The 13,503-nt window shown below is 41.2% G+C and overlaps 1 protein-coding gene across 1 annotated transcript in view; it reads left to right on the top strand.

Annotated features, from left to right (window-relative positions):
- LRCH1 (leucine rich repeats and calponin homology domain containing 1) overlaps nucleotides 1–13,503 on the top strand; it is a 103,754-nt gene that overhangs the window by 28,042 nt on the left and 62,209 nt on the right. The window contains exon 3 of the mRNA XM_039220707.1: nucleotides 12,706–12,811. Within this exon, the coding sequence (XP_039076638.1) occupies nucleotides 12,706–12,811 (106 nt within the window). The remainder of the gene's footprint in view (nucleotides 1–12,705; nucleotides 12,812–13,503) is intronic.

Below are 13,503 nucleotides of genomic sequence, written 5' to 3'. Positions count from 1 at the left end.
ATGGTTTGCCTCTCTCCCTTTCCCCCACTTCTTGAGCTCCCACGGATGGGTGGCACACCGGTGAGGTCAGTCTTCTGGAACCTGTTGGCAGCCAGAATGTGTTTGTGTCCCACTGCACCCTGGGTTTAAGCCAACAGCATGCCGTGCATCGGACAGCTCATCTGTGAATAGGTGGCCATGTGCTGAGCCTGGAGCCAGGCCCACACCAAAGCAGGGCTTTCCTCAGATGCTCTCCTCAGCTGCTGCGCTGGCATTGTGGCAGCAGTAGAATAGCACTGTCTCCTGTCTCCGGCCTCGGGACACACAAGCTGTTGTGTGGGTGGCTGTAAGGGAGTCCCTGAGCTTTTCTTGGGCACCCTATCTGGAGCCCAGCTCTAGCAAAGGCTGCCCTGCCTCTCAGTCACACAAACTGTTTAGTGTAACTGCTTACTTAGCATTGGGATCAACTGGCTCTGATGTCTTTTCTCTACCAGCAATAACATGTTGGACCCTTGAATCCTAGAAATCCTAGAATGTAAGAGCCATTGGGGTTTTAAAAGCATCTAGTCCAAGCTCTTGACATCTTACAAAGGTAGAGAGAAACCTAAGGTAGAGACACAGTGTGTTATGTACAGAAGTTCACTCTGGTGTAGCTAATTTATAACCTAAGCTAAAATGCCCTCACCCAGCAGTGTTTGATAGAAAGGTAATGCAAGCAGCAAATTTTATTTTATTTTACTTCATTTTTAAATTTTAATTTCTCTTCTATTTTATTGTTTATTTTTATTTTGAGAGAATGAGAGAGAGAGAGCAAGAGAGCATGGAAGGGGCAGAGAGAGAAAGGGAGAGAGAGAGAATCCCAAGCAGGCTCCCCAGTGTCAGCGCAGAGTCCGATGTATGGCTCTATCCCATGAACCATGAGATCATGACCCGAACCAAAATCTAGAGTCACCGACTGAGCCACCCATCTGCCCCTGTTCTATTCTACTTTTAATTTTAATTCCATTGTAGTTAATGTAGTGTTACATTAGTTTCAGGTACACAGTATAGTGATTCAACACTTCCATACATCACCTGGTGCTTATCATGACAGGTACACTCCTTAATCCCCATCGCCTATTTCATCCATCCCCGCTCCCCCCCCCCCCCACTCACCTCTCCCTATTAACCATTAGTTTGTTCCCAGTAGTTAAGGGTCTGTTTCTTGGCTTGTCTCTCTCTCCCTTTTCCTTTGCTCATTTGTTTCTTAAATTCCACATATGAGTGAAATCATATGGTATTTGTCTTTCTCTGACTTATTTCACTTAGCAAAATACCCTCCAGCTCCATTCTTGTTGTTGCTAATGGCAAGATTTCATTCCCCTTTTTAAGTTTGTTTATTTTGAGAGAGAGAAAGAAGGGAGAGTGAGCATGAGCGGGGGAGGGCAGAGGGAAAAAGAGATTCCCAAGCAGGCTCCGTGCTGCCAACATAGAGCCCCTATGTGGGGCTCAAAATCACAAACTGTGAGATCATGACCTGAGCCGAGATCAAGAGTGGGATGCTCAACCAACTGAGCCACGCTGATACCCCAAGATTTCATTCTTTTGATGGCTGAGTAATACTCTATTGTGTGTGTGTGTATACATATATATATGTGTATACACACAACGTATATATGTGTATATGTATGTATATATATACACAACATATATATGTATATACACACATATATATACACATAAATAAATGCACACACACCACATCTTCTTTATCCATTCATCAGTCGGTGGACACTTAGGCTGCTTCCATAATTTGGCTATTATAAATAATGCTGCTGTAAACATAGGGAAGCATGTATCCCTTTGAATTAGTATTTTTTAAATTTTTTAAAATGTTTCATTTATTTTTGAGAGAGAGTTAGAGACAGTGTGAGCAGGGGAGGGTCAGAGAGAGAGGGAGACACAGAATTAGAAGCAGGCTCCAGGCTCTGATCTGGCAGTCAGCACAGAGCCCAACGTGGGGCCCGAACCCACAAACCGTGAGATCATGGCCTGAGCTGAAGTCGGATGCTTAAACGACTGAGCCACCCAGGCACCCCTGAATTAGTATTTTTGTATTCTTTGGCTAAATACCCAGTAGTGCAATTGCTGGATCATAGGGTAGTCCTACTTTTAACTTTTTGAGGAATCTCCATACTGTTTTCTAGAGTGACTGCATTAATTTGCATTCCCACCAACAGTGCATAAATAAGTGTTCCTTTTTCTCCACAACCTTGCCAACACTTGTTTTATTTGTGTTTTTGATCTTAGCCATTCTGAAGGGTGTGATGTGACATCTCGCAGTTTTGATTTGCATTTCCCTGGTTTAGAGTGATGTTGAACATCTTTTCATGTGTCTGTAGGCTGTCTGTATATCTTCTTTGGAGAAATGTCTGTTCATTTATTCTGCCCATTTTTAAATTGAATTACTTGTTTTTTGGGTGTTGATTTTTATAACTTCATGTATTTTCAGTACTAACCCTTTATTGGATATTTCATTAGCAAATATCTATTCTCATTCAGTATGTTACCTTTTAGTTTTGTGGATTGTTTCCTTTGCTATGTAAATACTTTTATTTTGATATAGTCTTAATAGTTTATTTTTGCTTTTGTTTCCCTTGCCTCAGGAGACATACCTAGAAAACTATTGCGGTGGCCAATGTCAGAGACCTCTGTTCTCTTCTAGGATTTTTACGGTTACAGGTTTCACATTTAGGTCTTTCATCTATTTTTAATTTTTGTGTATGGTGTAAGAAAGTTGTCTAGTTTCATTGTTTTGCATGCTGCTGTCCAGTGTTTCCAACACCATTTGTTGAAGAGACTTTCTTTTGCCCATTGGATATTCTTTCCTGCTTTGTCAAAGATGAATTGACCATATCATTGTGGGTTTATTTCTGGGTTTTCTATTTTGTTCCATTGATCTCTGTGTCTATTTTTGTGCCAGTACCATACTGTTTTGATGACTACAGCTCTGTAATATAACTTGAAATCAGGAATTGTGATGCCCCCAGCTTCATTTTCTTTTTTTCAGAATTGCTTTGGATATTTGGAGTCTTCTAAGATTCCATATAATTTTTTTAAAGTTTTATTTTTTTCTGAGAGAGAGATAGCATGAGCACGGGAGGGTCAGAGAGAGGGGGAGACACAGTATCTGAAACAGGCTTCAGGCTCTGAGCTGTCTGCACAGAGCCCGACCTGGGGCTCGAATCCACGAACCGTGAGATCATGACCTGAGCTGAAGTTGGACACTCAAACGATTGAGCCACCCAGGCGCCCCAGAGATTCCATATAAATTTTTAAGATTGTTTGTTCTAGCTCTGTGAAAGATGCTGTTGGTATTTTGATAGGGATTGCATTAAATGTGTTGATTGCTTTGGGTGGTATAGAAATTTTAACAATATTTGTTTTTCTAGTCCTTGAACATGGAATGTCTTTTCATTTCTTTGTGTAGTGTTCAATCTCTTTCATCAATGTTTTATAATTTTTAGAAATGGGTGTTTTTTATATCTTTTATAACCTTTATACCTAGGTTTATTTCTAGGTATCTTATTTTTGGTGCAGTTGTAAATAGGATTATTTTCTTAATTTCTCTTTCTGCTGCTTCATTATTAGTGTATAGAAATGCAACAGATTTCTGCACATTGATTTTATGTCCTGTGACTTTACTGAATTAATTTATCAGTTCTGGTAGTTTTTTGGTGGCGCCTTTAGTATTTTCTATATATAGTATCATGTTATCCTCAAAAGTGAAAGTTTGACTTCTTCCTTACCAATCTGGATACCTTTAATTTGGTTGTCTAAATGCTGTTAGCAAATTTAATTTTGGGGGGCCTTTTGTTTTATTATTTTAGAGAGAGAGAGAGAGCACAAATGGGGAAGAAGGACAGAGGGAGAGAGTGAGAAAGAGAGGATGGGAGAGGGAGAATCTTAGGCAGGCTCCATGCTCATTGTGGAGCCTAGTGCAGGGCTCGATCCCATGATCTTGGGATCATGACCTGAACCAAAATCAAGAATCAGATGCTCAACTGACTGAATCACCCAGGCATCCAGACAATGTAACTTTAAATGCACTGGTAGCCACCTTTTAAAAAAAAAAAGCAAGTGAAATTAATTTTAGTAATATATTTTATTTAATGCAAGATGGCTAAGATATTATTTCAGCATGTGTGCAATATAAAATTAATGAGATATTTTATATATACTTTTCATATTATTATGTCTCTGAAGTCCAGTGCGCATATCAACAGCATCTCACAGGGGGGACCAGCCATGCTTCTCATGCTCAGTAACCACATATGGCTGTGGTGGGCCAGCTCCTGTGGTCTTCTACTCTGTGAGCCAGCATGATCTTTGTGAAAAGCATTTATTTGTGACGTTGGTGAATCTTTAATTAGTTACCATTATTTAACCACAAGGGGTAACTGACCTTGCTTAAGGTCAGAGACTAAAAAAAGATTAGTTTCCATCCGTTCTTATTTATCTTTCATATCTTTTTGCTTAAAAATAGTAGTGCTACTGTGGGTAACCCTGTCAAATGATTTTTAGCTATCAATTGGAAAGAAATTCCCTGGAGAGCCCGAAATAATTCCAGACTTGCTTGGGAGGCTTTTGTTTAAATAGTTACATGGTAACCAACTTGTTAAAAAGTTTGGGAGCACCCAACCCGCCCAAGCATTCAGAGTACTTTAAGCCAATGAAGTGCTGATAAAATCACTCAACTTACTGGTCTCTGAGCATTGTTTAGCTATTTTAGAAGAAATATTTTTAAATTTCACAGTAGACTCAAAGAGCATCGCAACTGGAGTTGTAAACTCTCCTCTTACAAGTATGAGTATTCCACAGTCCTCAGACTTGGCTTGAAAGACAAAAGAAAAGCACCGTAGCTGTTTCAAGAAAGGAGTTGTCCTCTGTAATTTTTAAGAACTAGTGTTGAAAAACACCATCTTACCATCTTAAATATATCACAATTATCTGAAAATAAAGCAAAAAGCGGGGCACCTGGGTGACTCAGTTGGTTAAGCGTCCAACTTCAGCTCAGGTCATGATCTCATTGGTTATGGGTTCCAGACCTGCATCAGGCTCTGTGCTGACAGCTCAGAGCCTAGAGCCTGCTTCAGATTGTGTGTCTCCCTCTCTCTGCCCCACCCCTTCTAATGTTCTGTCTCTCTGTCTGTCTCTCTCTCAAAAATAAATAAACATTAAAATTAAAAAAAAAATAAAACAAAAAACATTGCCATTCAGTGATTGGCTTATCCAGCCATCTGAGGTGGCGCAGAGAACAAAGAAACACCATTGTTGCTCCTTCAATGAAGAAGCATTAAGAAACACCTACTGAGACGTCGTTTTGTGAATCCACGAGATGCCAGGATAGAGTTGTGTGCTGTTTCATGTGCAAGAGAATGTAGGTACTCTTAGCACTGTGGAGCTGGCCCCTCCAGGCTCATTTGTAATGGGCATGAGCTAGAACTTTCGGTTCTTGGCCACTTTGAGTTCCTTCTGTACCTCTGGTACTCTCAGAGCTGTAGCTGTATATGATATTGTTTTATAAGTCTTTGTATCGGGGCGTTCTTTCTGTAAGAAAAAAAGAGATAAAGCAGTAGCATGTACTGAGCACCTGCTATATGCCAGGTACTCTGCTAGGTACATGACATGGATTATTTCATATAATCTTGACAATAACCCAGCAAGGTAGATATAATATCCACAGTGTGTAGACAAGTTTGAGTTTCAGAATTACTTACCCAGAGCCGTGGGACTCTGAAGAGCTGGAACTGGGGTAAAAACCAATTTTGTGTGGTGAAAGCCCCAATCCTTTCAATAGCACCCCACAGCTGTGCATGCTGGGTCTTCTTCCGGATCGTTTAGTGTCTCATGGAGAGGGGCCCTGTGCAGTTTGTTTGTTGAGTTCCTGGTTCACCTTGCAGTGGTTTTCCCATTAAAGTTGGGGCAGCAAACAACAGTTGAGAGTGAATCAGAGAACGAATGTTAGAAAAATCGGGCCAGTGTCTGCAAGTTTCCAGACACTGGAAGTGCAGCGAACTACAACCAGGCTGGGAAGGTCAGTCGACGGCGCTGGTGTTGACTAAACCCTGTTGTACTCATTAAACCACATTAACATTTGGAAACCTGATTCTTTTACTGTCGAATCATACCTGAAGGCTGAGACATGTTGAGATGCTATGTGCATGCCTTCTGTTATAATTACCAGGCAGCTGTGAAGACAGATGCACTAAGGTAGAGCACAATGAACTTGACTTTTCTCGTGGTTCCCTGTACATGCTGACATAATGAGGTCCAGAGATGGTCTGTCTCTTGTTTGGTTTCTTTCAGTTCTGTCTTTCCTCAACTCAGGCAGTGTGCGAAAATCGTGGCTTCCGGCTGTGAGAAAACACAGTATCACTCATCCAGAAACCTGCTCTTACACCGAAAAGCTTGCAACCTGACTCAAGTAATCACTGATGGAACGGTGCATTTCCTGGCTCTGACTAGGCATCTCTCGTTTCATAAAATGTTTGTTCACGTAGAGAGTTTGAATTCAGGGATTGACTATAGACACGGGATGTATTGACCTGGTTCTGAGGAAAATTCCTTCGTTATTTTCATACATAACATTCCAGCCTCTGAGTTAGGTATAGTGGAGACATTAATTCACGTGTCTGCCATCAGCATGTTTCCATTCACAGTCTTTGGAGATGCCTCCTAGCCCCTCTGGTTTCTGTGGGATGGTTGGAAATCCATGGCTTGTTTACCATCTGTCCTGTTGAAGAGCATTGGGTGGAAGGATGTGGTGCAGAGTTTTATACTAGGAGACATTCAGTAAGTGTTGGGAGGTGATAAAACCAGAGGTTGCTTGAAAAAGTTTTGAGTTTAAATGAACATATGGATTTTTCTTAAAAAAAAAAAAAAGAAATTCTGACTACAGACATTGAAGTCGACATTACTTCTAAGCTAAGTATCTGTTTTTCAGTCTCTTCATTATTTCTGATGTGATAAATGGCTCTTCCTAATATTCTTTTTACATAGGCACAGAGAGGTTTAGACATTTACCTAAAGTCACACATTAAATCATACAATACACATTCCCCCCCAAAAAAGAGCATGAGCCCTTGATGGGAGTTAATAGCTTGAATTTCCTCTCTGAATATTCACATTCCCTTCAATTACACAAAGAGCTAGATTTATTACAGATATATGACTTACGCAATGGCATGACCACGCTAGGTTTTTGAAAACCTGAGAGTCAGATCAAGGTAGCTTATGAGAATACTGCGTGCAGTTCCGCAGGGTGGCCTGGTGTCACGGGGCATCTTCCCTAACCAGGATCATCTTGATGCAGATTTGTGTTGGTTTTCATTAGAGGTTACTCCTTAAAAATCACCTTTCTTTTTTACAATAATATTATTTTCTGAAAGTGGACATTACCTAGTATAATAATGTCTGAACTTAATCTGATGTTTTAAATCCTTGTGTTTCTTACATACTGAAGGTAAATTAATGATTTGTACTTAATAACAAAGATCTATTAGTCTCCAATGTGCATTTAATACTTCTAGAGACTTCCATTCTTGCGCAGAAGGGCTGGCATAAAATGACTCTAAAGTTTTTCCTTTGGTTACTTAAAAACATGTGGATTAAATCGGTGGAAAAAAGTATATTTCAAATTATAGTTAAAATTGTTGATTATTTTTTATCTGAATGACTAAATTGGACTGGCTGGTCCTTTAACTTAAGTTTGAGTATTTATGTTATTATATAATAATTAGATTCATTTCCATATGAAAAAGAATAGAATTAGTAAATATTTATGACATATTTATGATGATTTCTTTTTGTCCTACTTGTACATTTGCAATATTGTAACAGTAAATATATGGCAATATGATTCACTGAAGCTTGCAGTAATTATTTTCTAAGACATAGTTCAGGGGCTAATAAACAATTCGGAAGGGATTCATTTGACTATTTTAAGAAGCCACTGAATCCAGAATTCATAGCTTTGTAAATTCACAGCTAAATGCAGAAGTGTGAGGGGGCGCCTGGGTGTCTCAGTTGGTTAAGCGTCTGACTTCGGCTCACGTTCCATGGGTTTGAGCCCCGTGTCGGGCTCTGTGCTGACAGCTAGCTCAGAACCTGGGGCTTGCTACAGATTCTGTGTCTCCCTCTCTCATTGACCCTCCCCTGCTCATGCTGTCTCTATCTCTCTCTTAATATTAATATAATACTAAAAAAAATTTTTTTTAAATGCTGAAGTGTGAGGCATTAGTATTCTTTTATTTTCTTAAATGTTCTCTTTTTAAAATGAACTCAAGATTTAAAAAAAACATACCTTAGGCTAAATGAGGACAGACAGATAATGTTTTTACATGTTCTAAACTGAAATATCTTATCCCAAAACATTTAGACTATTATCTTCTCTTTCCTCCTCCTCATTCCCCAGCTAATTACGACATGGGAGGTTTTATTTTTGTGATGAAATTCATAGCCTATTTAAAATTTAGCAAGGTTCAGTAACTGGGAGGCAGTAGTGTTTTGCATAATTCTATAATATTGATTATACAATAGTGTGAAGTCTTTTTTTAACTTTTAAATTAGTGTTTAATTAATTTCTTAATTGTTTTTTAATGTTTATTTATTTTTGAGAGAGACAGACTGACAGAACGTGAGTAGGGGAGGGGAGTGGGAAACACAGAAGCCTAAGCAGGCTCCAGGTTCTGAGCTGTCAGCACAGAGCCCTACGCAGGGCTCAAACTCAGGAACCGTGAGATCATGACTTGAGCTGAAGTCGGATGCTTAATTGACTGAGCCACTCAGGCACCCCTATATAGTGTAAAGTATTTATCTTGCTTCCATGCTAGATCTTCCTGGGCATTTCCCCCTCATTATTTTGGCAGGATAGGAAATAACAGACAGAAGAACACTACTAAAATACTTTGATCTTCACTATACATCCTTCAAAATGTGAATGGACAATTGGACTTTGTGTTTCTAATTGTCTACAGATGTCCTGTCTTGGAAATCTAAAAGAAAACTCTTTATCATTATTTTTTTTTTTCCTGTGAATTAGGTAACTGCTTTCCCTACTGGTTAAATAAGCATTTAAATATAGCTGAGGGGAGGTGATTTTCCTTGATAAAGCCATTATGTTAGAAATATATGTTAGAAAAAAATTACCTTATGTTTAGGGAAATGGCATACCCTTTCTGGCTAACCAGAGGGTGATAAACAAAATGCACAGTGTATAATACAGTACCTCCTAATGGGATAAGACTGAATGAGATTTTATGCTGTGAATAAGCTGCCTAAATATATCTGTTATCTTTTGCTTCCTTCTTTTTGTCTTAAAAGAATGATTTTTTAAAGAATTCTGTCTTTGAAATTTCTGAAAATTGTCAGTTTTATATCAGAAATCTGTGATTCCTATAAAATGCAAAAGGGTTTTTCTCGTGCAGTCATTCACAGACTTATAAAAACTTACTATAGATGTCAGTAAGATAACTTCTCTCTAGAGATGGAAAATGCCTGCTGTTTCTTTCCCCATGACCCTCTCCACTCCCCCCTCCCCACACACCTGCCAGCTGTCACCAGTGTGACTGTGACTGGCTGTGAGTCCAATAGAATAGTTTAATCTTATATATTTCTAGGGCTTACCTATATACTGTGTGTGTCAGGTCTCTTAAAAGAGAATGGGCGGGGCGGGGGGGTGCCTGGGTGGCTCAGTCCATTGAGCATCCACGGTTTGTGAGTTCGAGCCCCAGGTCAGGCTCTGTGCTGATATCTCAGAGCCTGGAGCCTGCTACAGATTCTGTGTCTCCCTCTCTCTTTGCCTCTCCCCTGCTTGTGCTCTGTCTGTCTGTCTCTCTCTCAAAAATGAATAAATATTTAAAAAAAATTTTTAAATAGAATGGAATGGAAGGGTACTTGCTTATTTGTGACTTGGTTGAGGCAAAGAAAGATAAAGATTTCATTGAAAGGCTTAAGTTGTTGGTACTTGTGACTGATCAGATGCCACAGTAATTGGGAAAAGTTAGCATTTACTTTTTACTTCTGGTACATGGAAATACATGCAAAGAGGGAGAACTATTTATTGACACCCTGAGGGGCTAAAAGTGGACAGTTCTCTGGACCTTCTAATTCTATCCTTAGACTTCTTTTTCTCTACTGATGTGATTTGTGGGTTTTTGTTTATGTTTTTAAACTCTAGGGATGCTTCTTCTGGAATTTTATGTGACTTTTTGGGCCAGGGGTGATGCCGTTGAACACCCAGCGTTGTTACATGCCTGTCTGTCACATGCCACCTCCCCTCGGCCAGACAGCTGAGCACAGTGCAGTACCGTGGGCTGATCACACTGTGTACTCGCAGCCTCTGCAGAGGCCTGCTTCTTTCCCTTTATCAGGAGTGATTTTATTCCTCTTTAGCAAGTGATACTCATTTGGCAGCCTCATGACCTTGACAGATTAGCAGGTCACCAGAGGATATTTAGATGAGAAGAGATTAGAGGGCAGCTATCCTCTGTGTTCTGCATTCTGCTCTTACAGGAGCCCTGGGGGTTCAGGGGACTGGTTAATGGTGAATTCTCACCATTGAATGTGAAACCGATTTCTCCAGTGAGGCTTTGCAGCCTTCTGAAAGGGGGAGTGGAAGGGGAAGTTTTTGCAAGTTCAGAACAGATGTGAGCTACTTAAAGACCTGATCTCACTGGGGTCATTCCCAGCCCAGTGTATCTGTGGTTGTGCGTTTCCAAGCAGGACGTGCCAGGGATTGGGGTGTACACAGGAGCATCCTGCGGTTCCAGCCGTGAAGCAGAGTGAGCCACAGCATCTGGAGTGTCAACATGAATGGGCCTCAGAAATTTCATCCAACACTTACTGATCCCTTACTTTATTCCTGGCATTCTGCGTAGCACCGGAAGATAGAGTGAATGAGAGCCGGTGACTTCCATCTATGAGTTCACAGGCTTCTAAGGGTGGGCAAATGTGTGCGCACACGAATACGATAATACATTATCCATAGGAGCACCAAGGAAAGAGTGGCTGTTCTCCGTGGGTGTTAGTTCAGAGAGCAAGAGTGGGGGAAACCCCCACAAAGGTTTCAGAGAGGAGAGAGCCTTGAATTACATCTTGAAGGATGTAAGGACAATAGGGCGCTATTGGGGAGGGGTACACCACACAGGGAAGAGCCCGAACAGGTTTGGAACTGTAAAACCCTTGGCACATGCTGGCGGCTGCGGTCGGTAATTACATGGCCTGGGGTCGCAAGCAAGGGTTTTCAGAGAGATGGTGCTGGAAAAATCCATCTGAGCCGTAGCTGCTGGCCCTTGGTGCTGGTGAGTTGGGGACTTCACCCCGTGGGTTTCTGAGACGCTGTTGCAAATGTCTAAGTTGGTAAATGATGCAGTGAAATGCGCACATTCTGGCAGCTCTGGGAAAGACGGGACCTGAGGAGCAGATTGCTGTACAGAACCAACCAAGGAGACCATGAAAGTGTCCAGTGAGACAGAGTGATGGTCTGGACAATAGAGTAGCTGGGGCGGGGGGTGGAAAGCTCAGGTGGGGGGCGTGGAGAGCTGAGCAGAGCTTCCAGAGAAAGCGGGAGAGTGGGATTAGGGGAGAATGATAAGATTATAAACGTCATAGCTTTCATTTTGCACGTGTCAGAGGTGGTTCCAGTCAGCTGTTAATAGGATATTTGTCTTTCAGTGCATAAAAGACATAATCCGCATGCCCCACAGTCTTGGAAAATGTTCTTAAAGGTGTTCAGGTCCACAGTTTCCGGCCTTTCAGTAATAACTCCATTTTAAATAAATAGCGCATCCAAAAGATGCGTTAATAGTCACAGTTTTTCACTGTCAAAGAAAAACAGTTTTTCACTGAGTGTTTGTTAAGTAGGATGTGTGACCTTCTATTTCAGGGTACTGTGGGATGGTGGCTTAACAGTGGGCGGGCATTCGCTCTGAGTCACAACTGCCCTGGATGCCTGACTTAACCTTCCAGAGCCTCATTTTCCTGATTGTTAATACTAAGCTGCTAATACTGCCCTATGGGTTCGTGGTGAGAATTAAAATCTTTTTTAACATTTATTCATTTTTGAGACAGAGAGACAGAGTGTGAGTGGGGGAGGGGCATACAGAGAGGGAGACAGGGAATCCAAAGCAGCCTCCAGGTTCCAAGCTGACAGCACAGAGCCCAACACAGGCTTCGAACTCACAGACTGTGAGATCATGACCTGAGCTGTAGTCCGACACTTAATGGACTGAGCCACCCGGGCGCCCCTCGTGGTGAGAATTAATGAGACTGAAGCACATGAATGCAGCAGGCACAGGGCTGACAAAGGAGCTCCCAAATGCTCTGAACATCCTTCCTCTCTCTTTTTCTCCTCAGATAATGTTCAAAATGCTGTACTTTCTTTTTTTCTCTGTGCTGAGTCTTCCTTGGCTAGAAACCTCCAGATCAGGATAGTACTTGAGTAGTTGTCCTCACATCTAAATCCCTTACAGGGGCACCTGGGTGGCTCGGTCAGTTAAGTGTCCGACTCTTCATCTCAACTCAGGTCTTGATCTCAGGGTCATGAGTTCAAGCCCCAAGTTGGGCAGCGTGCTGGGTGTGAAGGCTTCTAAAATAAATAAGTAAATTCCTTAAGGAGATTTCACATGAAATGCTTGATTTCCTGGAAAAAGATGCTTATCATTTCTGCCTTTGCTTTTGATGCAGGACGTCAGCTGCAACGAGATCACAGCCCTGCCCCAGCAGATAGGTCAGTTGAAATCTCTACGGGAACTGAATGTCAGAAGAAATTACCTTAAAGTTTTACCACAAGGTAAAAAAGAATAAAAACAGGAAACATTTATTATCATTTTTTTGTTTTACTTTTGTGAAGAAGGCAGTTTGTCTAGTCATGTTTGTGTAAAGCTAATAATATTAATCATTAATTATCTGAATATGAATTCTGTGAGTTTCACATGCAGATGACAGAAAAGTTAATATAAAACTTTTCATTTTAGTCAAGGGGTATAGCAGCACCATCATTCCCCTGTATAAGTCTGTGTGTGTGTGTGTGTGTGTGTGTGTGTATGTGTGTGTGTTTGCTCAGGCTCACATAACAAAGTACTGCAGACTGAGTGGTTTAAAGAGCAGATATTTACTTTCTCACGGATCTTCAGGCTGGAAGTCTGATAAAGATGTCTTCTGAGAGCTCTCTCCTTGGCTTGCAGATGGCTGTCTTCTCCCTGTGTCATTACATCATCCTCCCTCTGTGACTCTGTCCTTTTTTAAAAATTTTTAACATTTTATTTATTTTTGAGAGGGAGATAGAGACAGCATGAGGAGAGGAGGGTCAGAGAGAGAGGGAAATACAGAATCCGAAGACAGGCTCCAGGCTCTGAGCTAGCTGTCAGCACAGAGCCCGACATGGGGCTCCAACCCATGAACCGCGAGATCATGACCTGAGCTGAAGTCGGATGCTTAACCGACTGAGCCACCCAGGCGCCCCTCTGTGACTCTGTCCTAATA

This window comes from Hyaena hyaena, unplaced genomic scaffold (genome assembly GCF_003009895.1).
Source record: "Hyaena hyaena isolate Hyena2069 unplaced genomic scaffold, ASM300989v1 scaffold_905, whole genome shotgun sequence".
NCBI lineage: Eukaryota > Metazoa > Chordata > Mammalia > Carnivora > Hyaenidae > Hyaena > Hyaena hyaena.
Note: the sequence above shows the minus strand (reverse complement) of the source record. Positions and strands in the feature narration are given on the sequence as shown.